The 27,146-nt window shown below is 43.2% G+C and overlaps 1 protein-coding gene across 1 annotated transcript; it reads left to right on the top strand.

Annotated features, from left to right (window-relative positions):
* Positions 1-845: 845 nt before the first annotated feature.
* LOC114694527 (carboxylesterase 1C-like) lies at positions 846-27,146 on the top strand. The gene is given in 15 exon segments (XM_028871497.2): positions 846-954; positions 1,260-1,464; positions 4,029-4,173; positions 6,699-6,832; positions 8,054-8,082; positions 8,085-8,206; positions 9,593-9,697; positions 11,309-11,413; positions 14,645-14,683; positions 17,608-17,748; positions 18,582-18,662; positions 19,551-19,698; positions 23,831-23,962; positions 26,426-26,498; positions 26,789-27,146. Coding segments are annotated over 15 exon segments (1,677 nt in total). The 5' UTR covers positions 846-908; the 3' UTR covers positions 26,961-27,146.

Raw genomic sequence — 27,146 nt, 5'->3', positions numbered from 1 at the left:
TTACACAAAAAATAAAAATAAAATCTCAAAGAAAGAAGGAATTCATAAATAAATGCATGGATGGATGATTAGAGCAAAAGACCGTGGTTGATGAGGTTCATTTACTGTAAGAACATTGTAGTGGTTTGCAGGAGAAATGTCCCCCATAGTCTCAGGTATTCGAACATTGAACCCCAGTTGGTGATGCTGTTTGGAGATAGTTAGAAGATGTAGCCTTGTTAGAGGAAATGTGTCACTAGAGAGAGGCTTTCAGAGCTTATAGGCTCTCATCATTTCTCTGCTTCAAGCTTTGCACTCCAGTATATGAGCTCTCAGCCCTTCCAACCATCCTGCTTACCCTTGTTACCATGTTCCTGCTCTGCCATCATGGACTCCTATCTCTCTGGAAACGGCTCTTCCTTAAGAGTGAGCTTAGATACCTTCCAAACTTGAGAGCATGTCTTCTAGGAAATAGCAGTCCAAAGAAGGAGGGATTGTGCTAATTCCCCAGCTGAGGAACTCTGGGGACCTGATGTGCTCTAAATTTTCAGGTTTGTAGTGAGAACCCCAAGCCAAAGCTTCTCGCCGCCTACAGACACCTGCTTGCTGGTGACTGCTGTGGGAAGTTCAAGGTGCACTGAGCAGGAGTTACAGCTAGAAATGCTTGCATAAGAACTTGTTGGATGAGTTTCTGGCTATCTGTAATCTGAGCTTCCCTGGTGTTTTTCAGATAAAGAAGGGTAAACTCTTAGTGGGTGTGGCTTGGAGGTCCCAACACACACACCCAGGAAGCTCTTTGGAGGAGGGAGAGATTTATATAATTATGCTAGTTGGTTAGAGGCGGGTCTACAGCAAAGAGGCGGGAACAATGCTTTCTCTTTGAGCAACAGGCTCTTCCTCCCTGTCTCCAGAGCTCTTGTCCTTTCACAATGTGGCTCTGTGCCCTGGTCTGGGCTTCTCTCGGCACAGTTTGGGGTAAGTTCTTCTGGAGATCTGTTCTGGACAAAGTGGGTGAAGATGTTTACAGGACAAGCACAGAACAGTGCAATAACCCTTTCTCTGCAGGGGCTTAGACTGGATACCTTGATACCTCCAATCAGTTGACTTTCAGTTTGCCCTCTTGGGCAAAGATATTTCTCTTTATCATAGTATCATGTCAGAAGGAAATGAGACCTTGGAAGATTCAATTCAAGACACAAGCCTAAAAGTGACAAAACCAACCATGAATCCAGGTCTGATCTTTCCCTTCTGATGTGCCCTCATGTTCTCTTGTCCAGCAGGGCACCCGTCCTCACCACCTGTGGTGGACACTGTTCATGGCAAAGTCCTGGGGAAGTATGTCAGCTTAGAAGGATTCACACAGCCTGTGGCCGTCTTCCTGGGAGTCCCCTTTGCCAAGCCTCCTCTTGGATCCCTGAGGTTTGCTCCTCCACAGCCTGCAGAGCCCTGGAGCTTCGTGAAGAATGCCACCTCCTACCCTCCTATGTAAGCCACTGGGGTGGGCCCATTTCAGTGGGAATGTCTATCTCAGGTGATCCAGGATGGATTCAAGGCAATCCTCTGACTAGCTGCATTAACAGCAATTACTGGTACCCCTAAGAACACCATGGGTCCTCAAAAATGGTCTAGTTACTAAGTAATTTTCATATTTTTTCCAAGCCCTTTATTTGGCACATACTTTTGAGAACCTGTGGTGAACCAGGAATGTTCTGGATTTTCAGAAACCATTAGGAGGGAAAAAAAATCCATACCTTGATAAGCCTTTTATCCTATTGGTGGAAAGAGAAAATGAGAAACCCGTGGATTAGTACATCAAGTGCATAATATACTAAACTACGCTAAATTTCTTGGAAAACAGTAATTGATTAGGTGAGGGAGACTAGAAGTAAGATGCCACGTTTTCCTAATTTGAACCTTGGCATTGCTTGGGAGTGGGATGGGTGTAGGACTTGTGGGTGAAGAGAACAGGGAAGGTGACTGCATGTTCTCACACCCAGGTCTGTCTACCTACCTACTCACAAGCTAAGCAATTACCAAAGGTGTACCACATCACCCTTGTAACTGAGTGAAGAAGCCCAAGAATTCCAGATGGCCTCACAGCCACCACCACAGAGAACCTCAAAAATCTATAAATCAGTTCAGACAGCATTTGTGTCCTCAGCAAGGTTCCTCTGAGGATTTCCAGGATCCCCATCCTGCTTGTCTTCTTAACATTCCATGCTTTTCTTCTACAAATAATATTTGCTATGTTTATATTATGTTTGCAAAAATAAGACACAAATATTATAAAAAGTTGGGAGATACACAAAAGTGAAGGAAAGTTTAAATCATGTATAGTTCAACAACTCAGAATTGCTGCTAGCAATTGAGACCATGCTTTCCAGTCCTTTGTGTGTATACCTCGCTTTAAACAGAGATCATAAATACAGAGAGTTTGGGTGACAGCCTGACGCATTCATAAGCATCACAACCATGTCAGACCATATATATAGCAGCTGAGCATTTATTAGCTGTGCTTAATTGGGTACTAAGTTATTACTTACTCTATCTTCTATTCTGGTTCATTAAAGTACTTTGGTTTTCTTGACTATAAATAAAAGTTTAATGGATTCTTGTTAGCTACATCATTATACACAATCATAAATATTTGGGGATAAGTTTTCAAAGGTAATAATCCTGAGTCAACAACATGAACTTTGGGTACATTTGTCTCCAGAAACAACCAAATTCTGTGTGATTCTCCCATGGATGCATGAAACCTCCATCTCTGGGGCCTTTACCCATGCCATGGCTTAGTTGGTGAATTTTTCCTGTGTGGCATTGGGTAAACAAACTGAGATAACAATAATAAATGGAAATTTGCTCTCTATACTGAATTTTTTCTAAACATTAGTGAACTCAAATTCTTGTATCCCCATTTGACATTTGAATTTATGTTTTTTATGAATATTGTGCACTTACACTCAATGATGTAGAGAAAAATTACCCAGGATGGAGATTTAGAAGTCTCTGCTGTTCTACTTCTGCAGTTTGTGTGACATGCACAGCCTCACTCTGCACACCAGGAGCAGGGATGTCCAGCCTTCTCATTGCAAAAGGACCCAGAATGTGGCTAACTAATCTACTTGGAAGTATAAGTACTACCTAACATGATCTTCCTGGCTTTGTGTCCTTGGGCCACCTGACAATCCTCTCTGTGCCTCCAATTCCTCACCTGTGAATAATAATATTTAGGAATATTAATAAAGGAATAATAATAAAAGTACAATAAAGGAATAGTAATAGATACCTGAGGCTGAACTGACTTGAAATGGCTTTGAACACAAGGAGAACTTGAATCTCTTCCTCATACTCTTCGAGGACTCAGTAACTGCTATCAATCCCATGCTACATTGTGCTTTTAAGACCCTTTATCAAGAAGCCAATGGTGGTTGTTGGAATAAGAGGATGTTGAAACTTGGCAGGTGAAGCAGCAAGAGCTTTGGAGACTTTACTTACCCTTCCTGGACCTGGAGGCTTAGGACAAGAGCAGGAAAGGAATTCCCCATGGGCCACACAGCACATCATGTCTGAGATAGGACTAGAATTCAGTTCTCACACAAGATGCCTGCCCCATCTCAACTTTCAACAAGCTGCCTGTCATTGTAGCTAACTGCCTTGGTTGATGGACATTTTCTGAGAACTACAGCATGTTAACCTGGTAGAGGAGGAGGGTCAGCTACAGACCAGCATATGAAGCCCAGAAGGGTAAAGCTCTGTTCAGTCACCACAGGAAGTGACATCTCCTAGGGCAGGTCACCACATAATCACCTTTCTCATGGGTCCAGAGCATCCCAAACCTACAGGAAGAAGACAGGTACCAAGTGCTTCTCCCTTCATAGGACTGAGAGACCCTAGAGATTACTGTGGCTGCCACCTCTCTCTCACAGCAACGACTCCAGTAAAGCAACAGGAACTTCTGTTCTAGGCTCAAACCTCTCAGTGCATGGTCAGGCCCAGATGACATGCTCAATCTCTCTGAGACTCTCCGATGTTCTCTCCCCTCCCAGGTGCTCCCAGGATGCAGTTGGAGGTCAGGTGCTCTCAGAGCTCTTCACCAACAGAAAGGAGAGCATTCCTCTCAAGTTTTCTGAAGACTGTCTCTACCTGAATATTTACACTCCTGCCGACTTGACAAAGAGCAACCGATTGCCTGTAAGTGCTGGCTGGGATCATTGGTCCAGAGTTTCAGTCTGAGCATGTAGATCTTCCCTGGGACTAGAAGAGGATGAAGACAGCAGGGGTCAAGGGCACACAGGCAGGAAGTGATTCGGGAACCAGAGCTTCCTTCAAGTTTTCACTTGCGTGTTTTTCCAGTGATGTCAGACTTTGGTAGAGATCACTACACAGCTGACATGTGATTTCCCAAGTCTTCACAGGATAGAAGGAAAAGAATGGCTAATCTTACTTAGGAGAGTCTTATTGTTGGTTAAATTGGCCCATGGCGGCCATGCGGATGGAGGAGAGTGCTGGATGTATCGGTGACTGAAGAGTCACAAGCCATGGTTACCTTTCTAAAGCTTTATTGAGAGAGAGAGACAAAGAGAGACAGAGACAGAGAGAGACAGAGAGAGACAGAGACCGCACGGAGGGGGAAAAATACAGAAGGAGAGAGTGTGGTAGGCTGGTGATGTAATTAAGGACATAAAGTGTAAGGATTATGTCCTTAATTACATCACCAGCCTACAACGGAGTCCCAGCCTAAAAAGTGGGCGTGATCTCTGTGTTCTCTCATCCATTTCTCCGTGTCTTTTTTGGGGTCCCGTTTTCCAGGTAGCCTCACTGGTGCTTTATTCTCAGGTCACCTGTGACAACTGTCATTGCCAGATGAAAATTTGCACTGTCCCATGAAGTAGGGAGGGAGGATGCTGGGCCGATCTCCTAAGCATGTTCCCTGCCTGTAGACAGCAACCTGGGATTTGACTGTAGTTTCCATGTCTAGCTGCCTTTGGCACAGTCTAAGGACCAAATGAGTCAGCATTTCACATGGAAACATGGTGCAAGAGTCAGGCAAGCTGCCAGGTACAAGTCACAAGGTTGGAGGAGAGTTTTCTGAAAAAAAAAAAAATAATAATCCCTGGGTTGTAACAGGTCAGCACCCAACAAATTATCAGAAGCCCTCTACATTAAATCCAGGACTGGGGGAGTTGTAGATACATATGCTAAGATATGGTGTTAACTGTGCCTATCAGTCACAGAGAGAGATAGGGAAAAAGTCTCAGTGACACCCATTCTTTACAGCATCTAAAGAGCGAGCATTCTAGGAGGCAGCATAACTGGTCTTCTCATTGCAAAGGGACCCAGGATGTTGCTATCTACTTGGAAGGTTAAGCACTACCTAACATGATCTTCCTGGATTTGTGCCCTTGGGCCACCTGACAACCCTCTCTCTGCCTCCAGTTCCTTCTCTGTAAAGTGTGAATAGCTATAGATGCCTGAGGCTGATCTGAGTCTGAAAAAGCTTTGTGTACAAGGAGAACTTGCATCTCTATTCCTGACACTCTGCAGGGAGTCAGTAATTGCTATCAATTCCACTAAACCTTGGACCATCGAAACCCTTTATCAGGAAGCCAACAGCGATTGTTGAAATAGGGAGTGGTAGAACCTTAGTAGGCCAGGCAGTGAAACCTTTGGAAGTTTTAATCAACTCCACCTGGACCAAGAGGTTCAGGTTCCTAAAGGGTCAAACTTGGGGTCAGAGAAAGGAAACATTTAAGCCATGCCCACACAGCTATGTTTTCAAGGACCATTCTAACTGTTCTACATAGCTACATCATAATCTCTTCAAGACATCATTGCCCACCACCCTTGGACTCAGCCTTCACTCTTAGATATCCATGATTCCATATCTCTTGGAGGTTGCAGGGGTCCAGTGGGAGGAAATGGGGACTTGAGATGGTGGTTACGGGAGATCCTTTAGCTGTGGGCACAGATTTTAGAGCCATGAGATCTGAGTATAAATCATGGATCTCCCTTTGACAAGCTGAGAGAGCAGTACCTTTTCTTAACCTCAGCCTGTTTCCTCACATGGGAATTGTCATATGAAAGCTCAAAGACTCACAAGCTGCATCACAGTTCTGCCTGGTTACACACAGCCATGCTGACATGCTAGTCAGACCTGCAGGAGGGTCTGTCTCCTGACCCAACAGCTGGCTCACTGCACTGTTGTCCAGAGCTGCAGGGATTAGGCAGCTCAGCATCTGGATGCTGGAAAATAGCATCAGGATCAAGCCTGATCATATTGGCTTCAGTTTCTCAGCAGAAAACAAGTTTCTCCTCCTTTTCTTATCTGCCACACAAGACAGTATTATTCCTTACCATACAAAGTTGTCCCTTGCTCATGTTCAGTTGCCTGAAAAGTCCTGTTGTGAAATGGTGTGATTGTGGGCTGATGACAACACCCTTGGGCCTTTTGGGTACCATGATGATCTCAATTCTGTGTCTTCGAAGGATGTGAAAAATGAGAAGTAAGGTAAGGGGTATTGAGTGGCGTTGCATCCTGGACCTCCTCTTGGAGAGCTGGAAACAAGAGAGTCAGCCTTTTGCAGCCTTCCCAGGAACTAGTGTGGTTTGGGTGATGACCTGGAGTCACAGCCTAGATACAGGCAACCAATCCAGATGAACTTGGCAGTCTTCCCAAGTCTTCAATGTCCTGCCTGTGTGGCTGTATTATTGTCCAGGTGATGGTGTGGATCCATGGAGGTGGGCTGATGATGGGAGGAGCATCGACCTATGATGGACTAGCTCTCTCTGCCCATGAAGGTGTGGTGGTGGTAACGATTCAATATCGCCTGGGTATTTGGGGATTACTCAGGTAAGACACTAGATTTTCCCCTCTGCATGTTAGTGTTTACTTTGGTTGTCTTTCTATTAATAAAACAAATGTCTGAGACTGGGTAGCTATAAGAACACAGTTTTATATAAAACAGTGTGGAAGACTCAAAGTCCAATATTGAGTAGAAGACCACTTGTGAGATGCCTTGGCTAGGAAGCGACATAGTAGAAGAGCAGACATAGGATTTTTTCGTGCAGAAGAGATCACATGACAAGGGAGGAAGTGAGTGATGGGAGACAGTCTTGCTACTTTTTACAACAAAACATCCCTGGGGAACCAAACAAGGTCCTATGAGCACTACAGAGATCCCTCTTTAGGCTGGCACACTCAATGACAAAATCACCTTGCACTTGGCCTCATTTTTTTCAGATTCATTCACTGTTCATATTGACTGCCACAGTAGAGACCAGAACCCAGCACCAGACTGTGCAGCCATTATTACCTTTTGCTATTTCCATAACCAAAGCCCTATCTCTCTGACATTTATAGTTTCCATAATCACTTGTTGTTCTAAATGTGTAGTTTTAATACAATAGCTGCTCCAGCCAGTGGCCTGAGTGTTCTGTGAGACAATGACTGGGTCCTACCATGTCTCTGCACAGTGGTCCCCACTTCTAATGATATGAAAGAACCTATAGAGTCTCTGGTCTACTTTCATCTCATACTTCTTACATTCAAACATCTATTCACATGGCCTGGGCCTTTGTATCTGCTGCTTCTCTTAACTAAAATCCCTTTTGTAATTACTGACGAGACCCATGTGATCCTTTATTCCTCTTTCATAGTGTTAGTGCTTCAAATAGGATTTTCCCAGTTGAAACACCACCCTACACCCCACATTGACCACATTGTCTTTTTCTAACAGCTGACATCTCTCTTCTAGTCTACTTGATTCAGCTCCCAGTGTGAGCTGGGCATAGTTGGAGATTTTGTCTGTCTTGTAATGGGATATTCTTTAGCTAACTATTAGGGCAATGTAGGATGTATCATGGATCCTCATCGCAGCACATAATTGCTAGATGAATGTGCAGCCCCACATAAAGCAATGCTGTAGAGGTAACAGGCAGGTGAAATCCCCCATGTCAAAGATGTAGCATCCAACCTGATTCTGAAAAGCTCACTGAATTTCCCCAAGCCTTCTGAGCTCTCAAGAGTCCTGCCATGGCATCTCTACCCCTATTACACCCTGTCATCTTGCAGCACAGGAGATGAACACAGCTCTGGGAACTGGGTCATTTGGACCAGGTGGCTGCACTACGCTGGGTCCAGGACAACATCGCCAACTTTGGAGGAGATCCAGGCTCTGTGACCATCTTTGGAGAGTCAGCAGGAGGTGCAAGTGTCTCTGTTCTTGTAAGTATTCTTGGCACCAGACCTCTTGCTGGGGTTTGATATGGTTGCTGAGGGGACCTGCTGCAAAGCAGCAAATCTAGCACAATACCTTTGTATCCAATACCTGTGTTCAGGTTGACTCCATTTGTTGCACAGCATCAGATGGTGAACAGCTTCAGAAACAATTAACTCTGTTTTGCTAAGCTTACCATTCAATTTTTTGTCCTGTCCATGAAAATCTCCAGCTTCTCTTCTCTCTTAGTGGATAGCTTTCTCTTTCCTAATAATTTTAGCATTCCGACTCACTGGACAAGTCCTGGGATGCAGTGATGTGGAGGGAAGCAATGAGTTGGACCAAGCATCCTTGTTTGGGTTGAAGCCACATCTACACATTAAGGAAATTCAAGACCCGAAGTCAGACTGGGGCTTCCTCTGAGGTTAAAAAGGCAGCAGCAGGACATCTGTGAGGAAGTGAAGAGGTGAAGAAGGAGAGCTGGAAAACTCAATGGGGAAGACTAGGGCAGAAGATGTGGGTTACAGACAGACTGGACATGTGAAGTCCATTGCTGGTGCATGGAACTGAGCCATGGGAACAGTGAGTGGACTAGAGGATGTTCTGGGAGCCATAAGAAACCTTAGCTTCCACAAAGATGAGCAGAAATTCAGCAATGGAACTAACACATGAGCTTCATACTTGAATTCCCAGAGGAAGAATTTTTAAGTAAGGAAAAAGAAACTATAAAACAACCAATGAAGAATAAAATCATCCATAACAACATACCCAGGGATTGTCTCTTGGCTATTGTTACATTTATTTTTCCGGTCTTTTCCTAAAATTATAAGTAAAAATGCATATATATGTATGTATGTCATTATTTTTATCTATTCATTATGCATGCATCCATCTATCATCCATCTATGATCTCTTTTTTTCTATATATTTATAACATAACAAATATTTTCCTTAATAGTAAGCCCTCGTCCACATTACTACCTTTCTGTGTAGTGTCTTTCCAAGTATGACAGAATTCATTGTCAGAAACTTGCACAGTATCTTGACGAAAGTATGTGAGATGCAGCCTGGGTCAAGCCCCTTTGGCTTTGGTCAAACATCTGGGACTTAACTATGGTTTGTTTTTCTCCCTAGTGGCCTTTGGCATGAGCTGATGACCCAGGGAGTCAGCATTCCTGTCAACAAAGGCCCAGAGATTGGGCAGGCTGCTAGTTACAGGTCCCAAGAATGATGCAGCCATTGTGATGCAGCTTCCAGCTTCAGCTAATCTGATATAGAAATCCCTCACAGCTGTGCTTAGAGGTTTATCTCTACGTGAGTCTAGATCTGTTTTCAATTAATGTTAACCATGACACCCATCTTGTGAACATAAAATCTCTCCTCTCCCCTGCCAGGTGTTGTCTCCTCTGGCCAAGAACCTCTTCCACAGAGCTATTTCTGAGAGTGGTGTGGTCCTCATTGCAGGCATGGTCAAGAAGAACACTAAGTCTGTGACTGAAGTAGGTCCCAATCTGGACAACTTCTGCATCCTTTTCTGAGCTTCCCTGGGGTCTTCACTGGTCTTTCTGGCTGTGGGATGCAGTTTAGGTACTCAAACAATTCTAGAAGCAAGAATAGCTGGACAGAAGGTCTGCTTTTTGGCTCACAGCTAAGACACATCCTGCAATTTCTGAAGTGCCTCCATGTGAATCATGTTACTCAGACACCCTGTGATTCTGCCCAGAATCTGAAATATGAAGAAATTCTGTAGCTCACCCGAGGACAAGTATTTAGAGTGGAAGAGGTAGCATTTAAAACCAAACAAATTTTATCCTTCATTTCCAATTGACTCTTTAGAGGCATTTAAGTTAGAGAATATTGTGCCCAGTGTGTGTGTGTGTGTGTGTGTGTGTGTGTGTGTGTGTGTGTGTGCATGTTTGTGTGTGTGTACATGGTACTTGGAGTGGACTCTGTACCCATTTAAACAGGGAAAAGCTAACAGGGGTGCAGATATTGATTATGTAATCAGGACATGCCGTTATTTCAATTAGTAATAGAGGCAATATTCTGCAGGATCCACTGTCTACAACTGGTATTTTAGAGCAATGGTTCTCAACCCTCTGTAGCATGAATCTTCAAAGTTCTGGCCAACTTCTCAGCTGGTCTTGTTTCCTCAGACTGGAAGCCTCTGTGTCCTCATATCAGAATGGCTCTCAGCTGAACTGTGCTGCTAAAAGCCTAAAAGCTTAACCAGCCAAATGCTTAACCAGCCAAATGCTTCTAGTTTCTGGTCTCCACGCCTTATATATCTTTCTGCTTTCTACCACCACTCCCTGGGATTAAAGGCTCACTTTCTGGCATTAAGAGCATGTATCACCATGCCTAGCTCTCACAGAGATGCCAGATGAATTTCTCTTTCTGGAATGCTAGGATTAAAGGCGTGAGTGCCACCATTTTCTAGCCTCTGTATTTAGTGGCTGTCTGTTCTCTGACCCCAGATAAATTTATTAGGGTGCACAATATTTTGGGGAACACAATACCACCTCAAACCTCCTAATGCTGAAACCCTTTAATATAGTTCTTCATGTGGTAGTGACCCACAGCCATAAAATTACTTTCATTGCCACTTCATAACTGTAACTTTACTACTGTTGTGAATCGTAATGTAAATATCTCATATGCAGGATGTATTTTTATTGTTACAAATTTACCCAAAGGGTTGCAACCCACAAATTAAGAACTGCTGATTTAGAGACTTTACAAACCCTCTGTAACCATAAGAAACTGGGTGTGCAAGCCAAATATGGCGATACATGACTATAATCCAAATACCTGGGGAAGAAAAGATAGGGGGAAAAACCGATGTAAGACTGAGGCCACCCTGGTCTACATTCTGAGTCCTGGGCCAGGCAGGGATACTTAGTGAAACTCTATTACAAAAACAAACAAATAAATAAAAGTGAATGAAAGAAAGAAAAGACGAGAAGGGAGTCAGGGGGAGAAGGAGAGGGAGAGAGAAGCAGAAGCAGGAAGAAGAAGAAAATTGGGTACAGACTAGAATCCACTGTCTACATTGATGGAGGATGTAGTCATTACTCTTGACCTCTGCTGTTGCCTGTGATCTTTTTCAGCTAATTGCTACTATTTTGGGGTGTAAAACCACCACATCAGCTGTCATGGTTCACTGCCTGCGCCAGAAGATGGAGAATGAGCTCTCGGAGGTCGCACTGAAATTGGTACTTGGGTCCATTCTACTTGCCCTCTATTCTGAGTCCTTGCCCAAACTCTATTCTGCTGTTCTTGTCCTGTATAAACTCTAAGGGACAGTTTCTCAGCTCTCAGGAAGAGTGTTGGCCTCCTAACCCCAACTGAGAATTTCATTTATTATGAAACACCTTAAATGTCAAAAAGTAGTCCAGCTATATATTCCATGGTGAGGAATTGCATGTAAATCTTCCAAGCTTGCTTTTTGAACATTCTTGTCACATTCCCATCTTCTTCTGCATTAAACTTCCTCCTCTCCTTAGAGTCCTCCTTTCCCATTTTTTTTTTCTGTCAGTTCTGTTGTATCTTGCTATTACCCTTTACCCTCCCCTCTCTTTCTTCCAAATGTACTTCTCTCCCTCTTCCTAAAGGGTCCTTCTCCCCCATTTCCCTGACCAGGTCACTTGTACCCTGCTGTTCCCTTCTCTATTCCTCTCCCAAATCCCCTATCCTGTCAACAGCTCTGTTTTACTTTCCTGGTTTCTGTGGTTACTCCAGGTTATATATTCACATCTGGAGATTCAGAGCTAAGATGCTCCAGTGAGAAAGAACATGTGACATTTGTCTTGCTGCATCTCTGTTACCTCACTTAATATGATCTTTCTAGTTCCACCCATTTACCTTCAAAGTTGTTCATTTTTCTTTGCAGCTGAATAGTATTCTGTAATGTATACGTACCACATTTTCAGTATCCCTTTGTCAGTTGAAGGACATTTAGGTTGTGTCCTTTCCTGGCTATTGTGAATAGAGCATCAATGAACATGGCTGACAAAGTCCCTATAGGAGTAGGAAATCAAATCCTTGGGCACATGTGAAGTAGTGGTATAACTAAATCAAACGGTAGATTTACATTCAGCTTTTTGAGAATTCTTCACACTGATTTCCACAGTGGTTGCCCCAGTTTGCAGTCCCATCAATAGCAAATGGGTTCTTTTCTCCCCACATTCTCTCCAACAGTTGCTGTTGGTTGTTCTGTTGGTCTTTGCTATTTTGACTGGGGTAAAATGAAATGTAAAAGCTGTTTTGATTTGTGTTCCCCTAATTATTAGGGATGATGAACATTTTTTGAGATATTTCTTAGAAATTTTCTCTTTTTTTGAGAACTCCCTATTCAGGTCCCAAGCCCATTTTTTGAACAGGTTATTTGTTCTGTGGCCTCATTGTCTATTGAGTTCTTTGAATATTTTGGATATTTTCCCAGATGTATAGCTGGCAAAAATCCTCTCCCATTATGTGGGCTTCTTCTTCATCCAGTTGGTTGTTTCTTTACCCAATTATACTTTTTTGACCAATTCTATCCATCTATCCCTCATTCCACCCATCCATCCACCCATCCATCATTCAAAGTATATGCAGGAGATGTGAAAGGAGAATCAGTTAACGTATAAACTAAACCCCATCTCTTCTCACAATCCAAAGAGAGATTGCACTTATTAGGTTAAGCCTGATAGAACTGTCGAAGAAGGGATCCATTAAACACACTCATCATTTCTCAGGGAAGTGATTTGATTAATGGACAGCTGTGAGAGTCTACATCATGGAATCCAGCCAGGACAACTATCCAGAGGAAAGAACATCAGGGTCACAAGGAATACCACTTTTGTGAAAGAGGAGTTGATGCAAGCCCAGGAGTCATCTGAGTCCTTGCCTTCTCTATATGAATCACGGACACTCCAAAACACTCCTGGGTCTCTTGGGCAAGCTTCTAGCATTGTGTTCTTTTTGAATATCCATGGGTTATGCTGATATGGCCTTAGGGCTTTGGTCATAAAATTCAGAAAAGAATCCAAGATGTTCAAAGATTTAAAAGAATTATTTCTAATACCAAAAGCCATTGAATATTCCTGGTGTTCTCTATATGACATAGGACAACCAGATGACACGGGAATATCTGATGATTCTAGAAAACTCAGAGACTAAGATCCCAGCACAGTCTGAGATTATTTGAGATCTTGGAGAAGTGCTTTTATGATTATCCACTGCTCTCTCTCTCTCTCTCTCTCTCTCTCTCTCTCTCTCTCTCTCTCTCTCTCTCTCTCTCTCTCTCTCTCTCTCTCTCACACACACACACACACACACACACACACACACACACACACACACACACAAGCATGTGTTCACATATACACATAGATATTGCATCCCTGAGTGGTAAAGATTCAACTCACAATGAAGGGTTCCTAGCAATGGCTTCCCCCATATATGAGAGAACCAACGGCTAACAAGCAGTGTTATAATCACTGAAATTGTAGGATACAACAAAGAAATGGATATGCAGAAATAAGGGTCACTGAGCTTGTGGGTATCAGGATTTTGTTATGCAAGATAAGAATAATCTTCAAGAATTCCTGAACACATTATTTTTTTCTCTTTTTGTTATTTTTTGTTAGGAAGCATTTTAAATAAGCATCATGATAATTCTCTTGACATACTCTAGTATGCATCTCTAAGAAATCTGGTGTTTTTTGTTTATTTTTGAGATTATAATTCAATTACAACTTTTCTTCCTTCCTTCTCCTCCTCTTAAACCCTTCCATGCTCTCCTCTAATGCATGGCCTCTTTGTTCACTAATTGTAATTACATGCATATATTTGTTGTATATACATATATATCCCTAAATGTAACCCCTTAACAGAATCTTCAAGTAACTCTAAAGTTCAGGAGCAGAGGGTTCATGACATGGCTGGATCCAGGTGCTGTGATGGCATTATTCAGTATCGACCTCTTACTTCGTTTTCCAATTTTCTTTCTTACCTTCTTTCTGAATATTTTCATCACGTGTTAATGGCTGAACTCAGGAAGTGAGACTAAATAAGAGGGACAGGTCCTGTCCTGATATCCATTTCACCTCCAGCCCTCTTGAACCCACACAGTCTTGGCTACCACTTCCCCTCATTGAGCTGTTGTTCCTGAGGGAAACTGAGCATTGTGGCCAGAGAGCTGAAGTTGGGGTGGCGATGGAGAGGAACACAGGCATAGGCAGCAAACATGTTCTCCAGAGTTTCGGGGGCCCTGACTCTGGATCGCAGGGCCTGCCCCCTTCAGGTTGCTTCCTATCCCCATCCTGCGCTACCGTGTGTTCATACTCAAGGACCCCATGAAAGACTCAGGTGGGAGAAATTGATACTCCAGGGCACAGCTCCAGGGGTAATCATTTATGGGGGGAAGGTTCTCAACGCATCCTTTACCTTTGTGTTCATAGAATCCTTTTGACCTGGATGAGAATGGAGACCCCAAAGAGGTAAGGAACTTTTTCTGGATTACTGGTGTTGCATCTTAACAGCAATAAATTCTAGTTAACTATAAATGAAGGGTTTCCCCGAGGCTCCAAGAGAAGTCACTTGCCAGTTAAAATAGGCAGATGGACCAGAGATAGGGCTAACTGACTCCCTGTACAGTGCTCTCAGTCAGCAACTTTACCCTCCTGTCCCAGCTCTCCTCATTCACAGTTCTCAATATCAAGATGGCCTTATGGGAGAAGGAATCTGAACCTCTGCTATCAGGAAACTAAGAGAACTGGCTCACAGTTTCAGTAGTCTTTGGAGTACAGGGCCGGAGTTATACAAAGAGGAGCCTAAGACATTCCATTCTGAGGACAGCACCCTCTGCTCATGACCCAGGAAACTCATAGTGCCCACAGCCTCCTCTTTCCTGCCCTGCCACCTCCCAGCACTGGCCTGTGTCTGGTGTCATTAGCCATGAGCATCTCCAGTCTTGTCCTGGGCTCCCTCCCTGGAGATCACAGACACTCCCTGAAGAACCTGTGAGGATGAAGTGAAACTCTTTGAGTCAGGTTTTACTGTGTGATACGAGTGGATTCACAGCTACGATAGATAAAATGTTGAAAAAGACCGTGTTCTGTGCCGTCTTCCTGCAGCAGGAGAGATTTAGGGTGGAGGCAGTGAGAAAGGAGCAGGCCTGAGGAGGTCACTGAGGTGGGAGGTGCAGTTTCACCTAAAAAGGTTGGATTGTGATCTAACATGAGATAGATGAGCAGACGAGCTCTGAACAGTGGACTGTTTTTTAAATGTCTTGTTTTTATGTTTTGGTTCCAGGCAAGGCCCTACCACATAGCCTAGAAATTTGTGATCCTTTTATCTCAGCCCCCCAGATGTCAGTATTCCGGGTATAAGTCATAACACTGAGTAAAATGTAGAAATGCACTGTGCAGACTCGGGGCAGGGAAGGTACAGGAGGGTGGGTAGGAAGACTATAGTGTGGGCATCCTGTAGGTCAGTCAGGTCAGGGACCGAGCTGTGGAGTGATGAGACATGACTGGAGTGCAGATACTCCTGAAGGACTTTCTGACTGGATTCACTGACAAGCCAGTTGTGGAGAGTGAGATAAATAGAATCGGAAAGATGCCTCTGGCTTCTCTGACTCAAAAATGCAAAGCATGTAGCCTCTAAGTGCAGCTGCCAATATTCCTGAGCAGCAGCAGTACTTATTGTGGGCCTCAGTGGCTACTATCAGAGTCTTCCTTAGAATCCCAGGTGCCAATCCACGCTGGTCCTTATAACTATGATAGGATAAAAAAAATGTAGATTCATAATTTACCCTTTTATCCTATCATATCAGGCGTGTAGGAGAGAAACTTCTGCCTACACCTTACTATCTGTCTTCTGGAACTTTTCTACCTCTGCCTTTCCTTCTCACTCTAGTCCTCCTTGAAAATACATACAGGTTAGACCATGCCATTTCCCTTCTTAAAAGCCTGACTTTGCTTTTAATTCCTTTGCCTCCACTGAGATAGTACCCACAAAACAGCCCTGAATGCCAGGAATGTGCCATATGTATTTCTCTTTTACTTTCCTTTCTGTTGCTGTGACTAAAATACTCAGACCCAAAGCGATCTGGTAGAGGAAAGGGTTTATTTGTGTTACATGTCTAGACCACAGTCTACCACTGATGGAAGTCATGGCAGGAACTCAAGCAGGCCTGATCAGCCAAGGGAATCAGTACAGCAGAATCCATGGAGGAAGGCTGCTTGCTGGCTCACAGGAAGGCTCATGCTCAGCTATGTTTATTATATAACTTAGGACATGTTCCCAGGAAATAGTGCTGCCCACATTAGGTAAGCAAAACATTCCTCCACAGACATGCCCACAAGCCAATGTGATCTAGACAATTCTCCAATTGTGACTCCCTTCTCAGGTGACCCTGGGCTGTTAAAGCTATATATACATTATTACATATTACTAATATATATTACAATGAATTAGGTTTTATTATGAAAGTTTTCAAATAATTTGTTTTTGTTGTTTTCTGCCTGCCCATGCCTACATTTATTACCTCGCTATTCATAATCTCAAAGAAACAGAATCACATGTCTGGCTATCAACAGAAAGATGGCTAATGAAAATGTAGCATGTTACACAATGGAATTTTAGTCAAATGTAAAGAAACATATGTCACATGTTGAGTCCCACTCTGTGACTCTTTTGTTAATACTCTCACAGAGAAGTCCCGGAAGTCCAGGCCTCAGTGACTTTCCTGGGATTCTCCCTGTACACAGACTCCTCTGTCACTTGATGCATTTCATCCCCACTGCTTAGAAATGTCACTCTTTTCTTTAGTTGACTATAGTGTTCTTGCAAAGAAGCCACTCCAGATATCAAAAAGACCAACTTTGTGTGGCCAGCATGTCACCTTTCTTCAGATAGGTGGCTCTTCTTGCCAGCTGCTAGATCACGCTCTCTTCACTACTCAGCTTTTCCGAGGTGACAGCAATCACACCCAGGTGGTATCCTCTATTGTTGGATTTGGTGCTTGTTGTGATCTTTATTTCTCTAAATAGGAACGAGGTCTCAGTTTAGGCAACTCAAAGGAGAAGTTCAATACCTCAAAGCCAAGCATATCCCAAAGTGCCCAGGTTTAAATGTGTATGGGTAGATGCATTAATAAGTGAGAATTATTAAGTAGCCCTCATTAATAAGTGAGAATTTTCCTCTCCTCAATTCGCTACCACCATCACATTGCCACTGATGACCCCCAACTCACAGTTCTAACCTTGAAGACTCTTAGATTCAACCATTGTTCTTAGGATATGGGGTTTCTGTGGCCATAGCCACAGGGTCTTTATGCTTAGCAAACTGTCAAACCAGCATTGAGGGGATGAAATGTAGGGTAGGGTTTTCATAAGTGCTGTATTTCCATTTTCCCCAGGACAATACCTCCCTGTGCACTGTGATTGATGGAGTGTTGCTGCCAAAGGCACCAGAAGAGATCCTGGCTGAGAAGAGCTTCAACACTGTGCCCTACATGGTGGGCATCAACAAGCAGGAGTTTGGCTGGCTTGTTCCAATGGTGAGAATGTACAGACCTCTTAGATGCACTCCACAGAGGCTCAACCACCATCCTCCCTGCTCTGATCAAGGATTGTGCACCCAGATGACTACATTCCAAAGAAGCTTCAAACTTTCCAAGTAAATTTGCATTGAGAGTCCCTGATGATGCTCTTTGCAGTGACAATTTACACCACATGGGGCAGAGGAGGGATTAATAATTGGAAGCTTTCTAAAGAAACTACTCAAGAAGGCCTCAGGGCCTTGCCTGCTCACCATGAAGTTTTCCATTGGTAATGCTGAGCTCTCTAAGCAGACATTTTAGGGCCCTGGTATCAGCCTGGGATATGACTTTCAATGCTAGAAACATGCTGAAACCAGACCAGAGCTCTGAGTGCAAACTTGGACAGGGTGAGCATATTCCAGAGTTCTTCAGCTCTCACACAGGACTTCAGGGGGCATCACAGGGAGACAAACATACAAACATACAGACATAATGCTTGGTTTTGCTTCCCCTGTTCCCTGAGTCTGAAGAGGCAAGGCCTGTGTCCTCTGTCCCTGAGCCCTTGGCTTCTACATGACCCTGGCCTGAACATTCCCTGCCTGGAGGAAGGTTGTGCCTCCCAATGTAATAAATACACTCACTTGGCTGTCCTCTGTATTGCTTAGATTTATTCATGCAGTTCCCTTTGCTTCGTTTGTTGATTTTTTTTTTTCAGAATCCTAAACTCCCATATCTGTTAACACCCCACCCCCATCACCAAGCACCTTCATTCCATTTGGTTCCCTTGAATGGCCTGTTGGATTCTTCTTAATTTACTGGGATTCACAAATGTTTTACCATTTGTTTCACAGATGATGGGAGATCTGTTCTCTGAAGACAAAATGGATGAGGAAATGGCCAGTTCCCTCTTGTGGAAGTTCCACTCTGCCCTTGTAAGATTCCAGGGAATCATGGGAGTTGGTTGGGAAACAAAAGTCAGTGGCTTGCATTCATCACAGACACATGCAGCGGCTGTAAGCAATTGTGGTGACTGGGGTTCACCTCCTACTCTTCTACTCTTCCCACCCTGCACCCCAGTGTAATAAATTCACACTCATTGTTCACCAATCAAAGTCCTCCATGGGTCCAGGACAAGTTGCCAGGAGAAATATTTATTTGGAGAGCTTTATATTAATAAAAGCTTGATTCCATGACCAAGAAAGACCATCAGATTTATACATTGAAGGCCTCAGACTGAGTAGTTAGGAGGCACATCAGAGAGGTGGGTCTGTGGCAATTACAAACTGTAGGTTTCCTGCTTTTCTGATGCATAGACTTCTGTTGTCTGTAGATCACTGGATAGATATCCTGGATTCCGTAAATCCAAAACAAAATATTTTCTGACTAGAAAATCTCCTGAGCCATGTCTTTTTCATTTCATTTTCTAGGAATAGCTTGTTCTAAGTTATTTGCTAGGATACAAAAGGTGTCTTTCCCTTAGAGATCAGGGGGAGATACTGGAAGTGTAATTCTCTCCACAGGAGGCAGACAAAAGCATTTTTCCACTAGAAACAGCTGGAGAGATAGCATTTGCTAGGCAACAGTTTCCAAGCTGTCAGGTGGTACCAGGCAAGAGGATCTTTTCCACCACAGCCAATGGGAAAACATAATTTGCAGACACCTGACTTCCAAGCTTAATGACATCCTGCAAGTGGATCTAGAGAATCCTCCCTGGTTCGGCACAGAGCCCAGGTGGTTCATGAGCCATGAAGTCTTCTTAACTGTCTGCAGGAGCCTCACTGATTACCAGGTGGGAGTGGTTACTTTCTGATCTATTTCAGAACATCTCTGAGAATACGATTGCAGCAGCCACTGAGACGTATTTAGGACGAACAGACGACCCTGTCAAAAAGAAAGGCCTTCTCCTGGACTTGTTTGGAGATGTATTTATTGGTATCCCATCTGTTCTCATGTCCCGTGGCCTCAGAGGTGAGTCTTACATGAGTTGAATGAGAAGACATGGACTCGATAACAAGTCTCTGACTTGCCCATTTCTGAGTCAGGCACATATATGTACATACCCATATGCACATGCATATATGTGTGTATACATGTGTATATATACATATTTATGAGTGTGTATATACATACACACACATATTCACACACATAGTACATGAGACTATGATGTTGCTTAGTTAGTAGAGTGCCTGGCTAGAATGCAGGATGCCCTGAGTTCAATCCTGAGTACCATATAAGTCAGACCTAGTGGTACATATTTGTAATTCCAGCACTTGGGAGGTGGGGAAGGAAGGTTAGATCTTCTTTGGCTACATAGGGAGTTTCATGCCAGCCTGGGTTACACAAAACACTTTCTTACAAACACAAATCAACAAAAAGAATAAAAATCAAATGTCAGGAATAGGATTGGATGGGAAAGAGCTTCTTCTAGATGAGAAAGTCCAAAAAGAGAGAGTATAAAGATGCATGAGGAAAGGAAGTATAAAGACCTTCAATTTCTTTAGTACTCCATCATCCCTCTTGGTACGCACTGGTTGGAGAAGGTGAGAATTGGGCTGGTATCTAACACAGGGCTGTCTGTCACTCACTTAGGCCTGGACAGATAGCGTGAGGTTACACATGAATCTTCCTAAATTAAGCAAGATTCTCTTGTGCCTATGGGTGCTCTATTCCAGCAATTGTTCTGTGGGTGCTTGGAAAGAATGCACATTCTGTTGGAGTTAAGCTGTGCACTATTCTAAGTATTCTTTAGTTCCATCATGGCCTCTTGGTCTAAAACCTTTGTTCAAGTTCAGTGTTTTATTATGAATTTTCTGTCTATGTGACATGATCATCGTTGGAAGTTAGATACTGCAATCTACTAATGCTTTGGTGTTATCCTCTCTCTCTCTCTCTTTCCTTCCCCTTTCCCTTTCCCTTTTCCTCTCTTTCTCTCTTCCTCTCCATCCAGATACTTCGATATTTTTTTACGTTTATGTACTGTGCATTAGAGTTGTGTTTATATTCCATTGGTGAATTAATTTTTTGTCAATATATTATGTCTTTATTTTTTCCTTTTATATATATATATATATATATATTTTACCTAAACTCTATTTGTGAGATCACTATTATCCTTTCTTTTCTCCTTTGGTTCCTCTTTGTGCATAATATCTAATTTCACTTCATGTGCAGTCTGTGAAGGTCTTAAAAAGTTGGAGAGTTTGTTTTAAGACCGCATAAATTCAGATCTTTTAAAAACCCATTCAGTCACTCCATACCCTTTATTGGAGAATTTATATTGAAGGGAATTACTAACAGACAAGGACTTACTAATGCCAATCACTTTAGTTATTTTCTGATGGTTTTGTAAATACTCCCTTTCTGCCTCACTCTCTTGGCCCCTTCCAGATGACTGGGTGGTTTTCTGTACTTACATGCTTTGAATCCTTTATTTTTTATTGTGTGCTTTGCTAAAAAATTTCACATTGTGGCTACCAGGAGAATCACTTATAGCGATGCCTACTTTAAGTTGACAACAATATAACTTTGATTTCATATAACTGTACAATTTTATCTACATTTTACATTGTTATAAAAATTTGACATTTTTATTTTATGTGTATGGATATATTTGCCTGTGTATGTCTGTGCACCTAGTGCCCACAATGGCCAGAAGAGGGCATCGGTTCCTTGACCTTAAGTTAAGAGTTGCTATGTGGATGCTGGCAATTGAACCCAGGTCCTCTGTAAAAGCATTCAGTTCTCTTCACCACTAAGCCATCTATCCAGCCCTACATTTTACATTTTTTGTGCCAGAATTTATATTATTTTGAATGACTATTTTACCATTAGTTGTTAGCAGTGTTTTTATACAGAACCCTTGTACTATGAAGGATAAAATACCCTATTATGATTACAGTTCAACAATATCTTGAATATGACTTCACAAGTTTATATCACTGACTTCCATGTTATTAATTAGTATGTTTAGCTTTCAGTTTAAAGGACTCTAGCAAATACTCACAAGGCAGCCGAAGAGACAATGAATTCCATGAGCATCTTTGGGGGACTTGCTATTTCTCCCTCTTCTGAAAGATATCCTAGTACACTGTTCTGCACTGCTGACTGTTGAATGAATCCATCTGCCCTCCCCTGGCCTGCAGAATTTCTTCAATGGCATCACACATCTTTATATGAGTTATCTCTTGATGCTCCTGGGTATTTACTTTGTCGTTGACTTTGGATGGTTTATTTTCATCTGGTTGAAATTGACTGGAGACCTCTGCAGCCCCTGAACATCTTCCCCAAAGAAGGAGCTTGTTTGCCAGAACTTTTTGAAATGTACTTTGTCCCCATTCTTCTTCTCCCCAGCTACTCCCATCCCATAAATGTCTGGTCTGTTAATGGCGCCCATTGTCTCTGTTTCCTTTGTTGTTCTTACAATTACCTAAATGTATGTCCTACTTGCTTTTAAGACATATAATTACAGGAATTTTATAAATGCCCATGGTTCAGGCACACAGTTCTAAAAATATCTTGACAGCATACTGACTAAAATACACTCTTTCATTCACAAAAGTTCTTTGTTGTAGAATTGCAGTCTGGCCTCTTTTCTAAAATGAGTGTCAGAGCAAGTGCAAACACTCTTTCAGTACACTCTGTGCTCTGGCGTTCTTCTGTATCTGTGATAAAACCAACCAAAAGCAATGTAGGGGCAAAAAGGACTTCCATGCCTTATACTTCCATGTCCTCATTCTTAAGGGAAGTCAAGGCAAGAACTTGAACATTGACTTGAAGCAGAGACCATGGAGGATGAGTTTGCTGGCTTCCTTGTTCATGCTAATTACCTTTCTTACATATATCAGGACCACCTGCCTAAGGACCTGGACCTTTCTAGAGCAATTAATAATCAAGAAAAATTCCCCATAGTGAGATTCTCTTCTCAGGTGACTTTGGGCTGTGTCAAGTTGATCATTAAAGCTAACTTGGACACTGCTTGACCCATGAGCCTGTTGAGTAAGTGGACCTCAGAGGAACAGAAAGATTGCTTCTCAGGGTGCAGGGATGGAGCCTGCGAGAGATGATGAAACAAATCATTCTTCATATTCATGTTAGAATAACGTGTTAAAAAATTATTCTGTGGACAGGTATATAATGCTACAAAATACTGATACCAGTGTATTAAAATAACATGCACAATATTATCCCAGTTTTATATAAATCAAAATCATATGAGTCAAAATGTGGAGAGGCTTTCTCTGAGTTGTGGAAGGATAAGTGCTGGGCTTAACCCTTTTCCTTCATGGAGAATTGTTGCATAATTTCTCTACTAGATTAATTTGTGATCTTACAATTTCCCTCTCAGTCACTCTTCTGTGGATTTCTATACCCCACTATGACCAATGGATAGTGACAGACTCCCAGTCTGGGGGCTTGTGCAAGAGAGTGGTGTCCATGAAAAACAGGTAACTCCAATGGTGCACACAGCAGGAAAAAGGGTCTCGTCTTGGGGATTAAACAGGCATCTTTGCTGCTGAGAGAAGATGGGCAAGTTTGCCTTCCTTCAGAGTGTTCCTGTTTTGCCTCTACTTTAACATCTTAAGAATGTAATGCTCCCAGGTCCAGCAGGAAACAAGGTAATGAGGGTGACTGAAATATGAACTTCAAGTTCTGTGCTCTCCTTGAACTCAAAGGCAGATTTCTGTCTTCTTATAGATTTGTATGTGATTATATTTAAATACCCTCATATTCCAACAAGCAACCTGGAATGGCATCTTCCTACTGAATGATTGAGGAAGACATTGGGGATGCTCAAAACCAGACTGACTAGGTGCTCATTTTCTCAGAATGAGCAGGCACTCACTGTGTGTTATCACTCAACACTTCTAAGCATTCACTGCCTGCATTACATCTGCTCATTTTACATTCCATAAACTACTGGCTCAGATCCCAGGTCTACCTCAACCACCTGTGCAACCCAAAGCAAGTCATTGGGCTTTCCAGAAGCTGTCTTTCTCCTGTACTAATAACCAGCAGTTTCCTTCAGGGCTGGAGACCTCACTGCCACCCAGGTGTCTGTCTGGCAACATGAACTGTGCATGAATCCATGTCTCCACAGATGCCGGAGTTCCTACTTACATGTATGAGTTTCAATATCGCCCAAGCTTCGTATCTGACAAAAGACCCAAGACTGTGATAGGAGATCATGGTGATGAAATCTTCTCTGTATTTGGGGCTCCATTTTTAAAAGGTATTGGCTCTGTATCATGTGTGATCTGGGAGTCAGGAGGACTGGATTCTATTCTTGGTTTGAGGGCCTTCAACAAGTTTCTCCTTCTCTCCTGAGCTAGTTTCCTGTCACTCTATAGCAGAACTGAGCTGCATGAGGCATTCCCCAACCTTTCTCCTATTCTAACACACATGAAGATGGCTTATGTGTCCCAGTCATGGTCATTCTCTGAATCATGACTTGTGGCATTAGTAAGAGAGGTGGTAGATCACCCACAAGACTCTCTCTGATTTAAGACTAGAATATCACAATTTTATTTCCCACAAAACAACCTCTGCTTAATGTCTTGCTGTGGGTCTCTATATTTGTTCCCGTCTTCTGCAAGATAAAGCTTCTTTGATGATAGCTGAGCAAGGTACTGCTCTATGAGTACAGCAGAATGTCATTTGGAGTCATTTTATTGCTACATTTTAATTGTTATTAATTTTTTATTTTACTTTTTACAACAGTAGTATTTGTCTTTGCCCTGGGTCCCTGGGCTCTCTAGTCTCAGGTTCTCAGTCACTCAAGCAGTGTCAGGTGTAGGTTCCATGTCCTGGAGTGGGTCTTAAGTCAAGTCAGATATTGGTCGGTTACTCCCACAAGCTTTATGGCTTCTTGCAGGAAAGACACCAGTGTAGATCAAAGGGTTTGTGGCTGGCTTGGTGTTTCCATTGCTCCTTTGGTAATGTGCAGAGCACCTTCCTGTACCAAAGACAGTAGAATGGAGGGGTGAAGTCTCTATGGAGGCACCAGCTCAACTTATCCAGGTTCAATGAGTTATATAGTGATGTCTTCAGCAATGAAGCCTCCCATCAGTCTGTGGAGAGCAACCTATAGTCTTGTTGACAGCCTGGGTTGTTCAGGTTTTCCCATGGGACCTCTCAGACCAACATCTCAATTAGATGTGACCCAATCCCAGTACTATAAGCTTCATTTAGTGACAAGAGGTGGCCAGTTGGGGCTCTGTCCCCCCCACTTACTTATCAGCAATTTCATTTGGATTGACTTTTATATGTATTTTAGGAAGCTCCTACTATATTAGGTTTTCATACTACCCCTCAAATAAATAGCCCTTAATTTAGCTGTCTCTCCCCATATTTCCTTCCTTGTCCCCATCCCCCTCTCTCCTCTCTTTCTTCACTTGACCCTCCTGTTCCAGCCCCTCCCCCATCCTTCCATAACTATCTATTCTATTTCCCTTGCCTCGGGAGATTAGATGGCATCTTCCCAGGGAATCTATGATATATGAATTAACATATTTAAATGTGTGTGTGTGTGTGTGTACATGCATGCATGTGGAGATCAGAGAACAACTTGTAGAAATAGTTGCCTACCTTCTACTGTGAGTCCCAGTAACACGACTCAGATCCTCAAGTTTGATGGCAAGTGCCTTGACCCACTGAGCCATCTCCAGGCCAGTAACATGGTATTTAAAGAAAGCCTTTGGTACATGTCTCCAGTGCCTTACCTCTCAGCATTTGCACAGGCTCGTGACCCCACCGCATGGCTCCTCATGGGCATTTCCTAGCTGGAATGCTCCTCAGTCCTTTGTAATTCTGTTATCTTTTAGAGTCTCTGGAGAATATTGTGTCTGAGTGACTGAGAAAAGACCCAGAAGCAATTCTCCTAAACAGAGATGCTCTGGAATGTGACATTTTGGTCCTGAGGAAGGAGGGAAGGGCAGATGAACACAGACAAGGAAGGCAGCTGGCTCATGGCACACACATTCCCACTGCTGAATAGGACATCAACCTCTCCCTGAATGTGCACAGTAATTAGCCAGGACCTTCTCACAATGAAGTGATTGACTGAATGGTTGAAGAACGAGCACTCAGTTTTGCCCTTCTAACTCCCAAATGTAGCTAGAGTTTTCCTGCCTGGCCCACAGTCAGGACAACCCTTTGTCACCTGCCAGTCCCACAGCTGCTCAGACCCAACCAAGTAAACACAGAGACTTATATTGCTTACAAACTGTATGGCCGTGGCAGGCTTCTTGCTAACTATTCTTATATCTTAAATTAGTCCATTTCTATAAATCTATACCTTGCCACGTGGCTCGTGGCTTACCAGTACTTTACATCTTCCTTGTCCTGGCGGTTGCTGCAGGCAGTGACTCCTGCCTTCCTGTTCTTTCTTTTCTCCTCTCTGTTAGTCCCGCCTATACTTCCTGCCTAGCCACGGCCAATCAGGTTTTATTCATTGACCAATCAGAGCAGCTTGACATACAGACCATCCCCCAGCACAGCCAAGTGCAGACCATCTCAGACACCTGCACTCAGGCCCGTAGTCCTAATCATCCTCTATCTGGATCTGCTGGGTAAAGCTACGAAGAACCCAAGAACAGGCTCCCACAGAACATACAGAACATCCCACAGCACCCAAATGATGCTACATCTGGTCTACACTTATAGTAACAAAAACATTTTTTCACCTTCCCCACAGAGGGCGCCTCAGAGGAGGAGACCAACCTCAGCAAGATGGTGATGAAATACTGGGCCAACTTTGCTCGCAGTGGGTGAGGCTGGGGGCAAATGTGGAAAGGGTGGATGAGGTGTGGCCGGGCATACCTTTCAGAAAGGGTGAGTTCTGAAGTCAGAGTGACCAAAGTCCTGACCATTTTGTGTGACTATAGTGCTCTATAGTTAGAGTTTTATAGAACTGATGGGCTATCCCAAAATATCTAAGCTCTCTGTCTGTGGAGGTTGTCAACCTCTCCACCGAGATAAGCCAGGGATCCATTCAAACTTCAGAGGAAGGGATGGGCACAGAACAGTCTTGAGGAATTCTATTTGATCATATTCCCAGGAACCCCAATGGGAAGGGGCTGCCACACTGGCCAGAGTATGACCAGAAGGAAGGGTACCTACAGATCGGAGCCACCACCCAGCAGGCCCAGAGACTGAAAGGGGAGGAAGTGGCTTTCTGGACTGAGCTCCTGGCTAAGAAGCCACCTCAGACAGAACACACTGAGCTGTGAATGGGAGTCTCTGGCAGCCTCAGGACCAGAGGAGCCAAGATGGGGCTATTCCACAAAAGATGTTGCTCACGAAAGATGGATCTTACAGAGGAAACTGCAGGATTGGATGGTGGGGATGGACAGGGGCCAAGGAAGGGGAATATTTGTACCTCAATTTAGAAAATAAATTTTCTTTTGGAAGTCAAA

The sequence above is a fragment of the Peromyscus leucopus genome, chromosome 5 (assembly GCF_004664715.2).
Source record: "Peromyscus leucopus breed LL Stock chromosome 5, UCI_PerLeu_2.1, whole genome shotgun sequence".
NCBI classification, from domain to species: domain Eukaryota; kingdom Metazoa; phylum Chordata; class Mammalia; order Rodentia; family Cricetidae; genus Peromyscus; species Peromyscus leucopus.
This window is presented reverse-complemented; position numbering and strand designations above follow the sequence as displayed.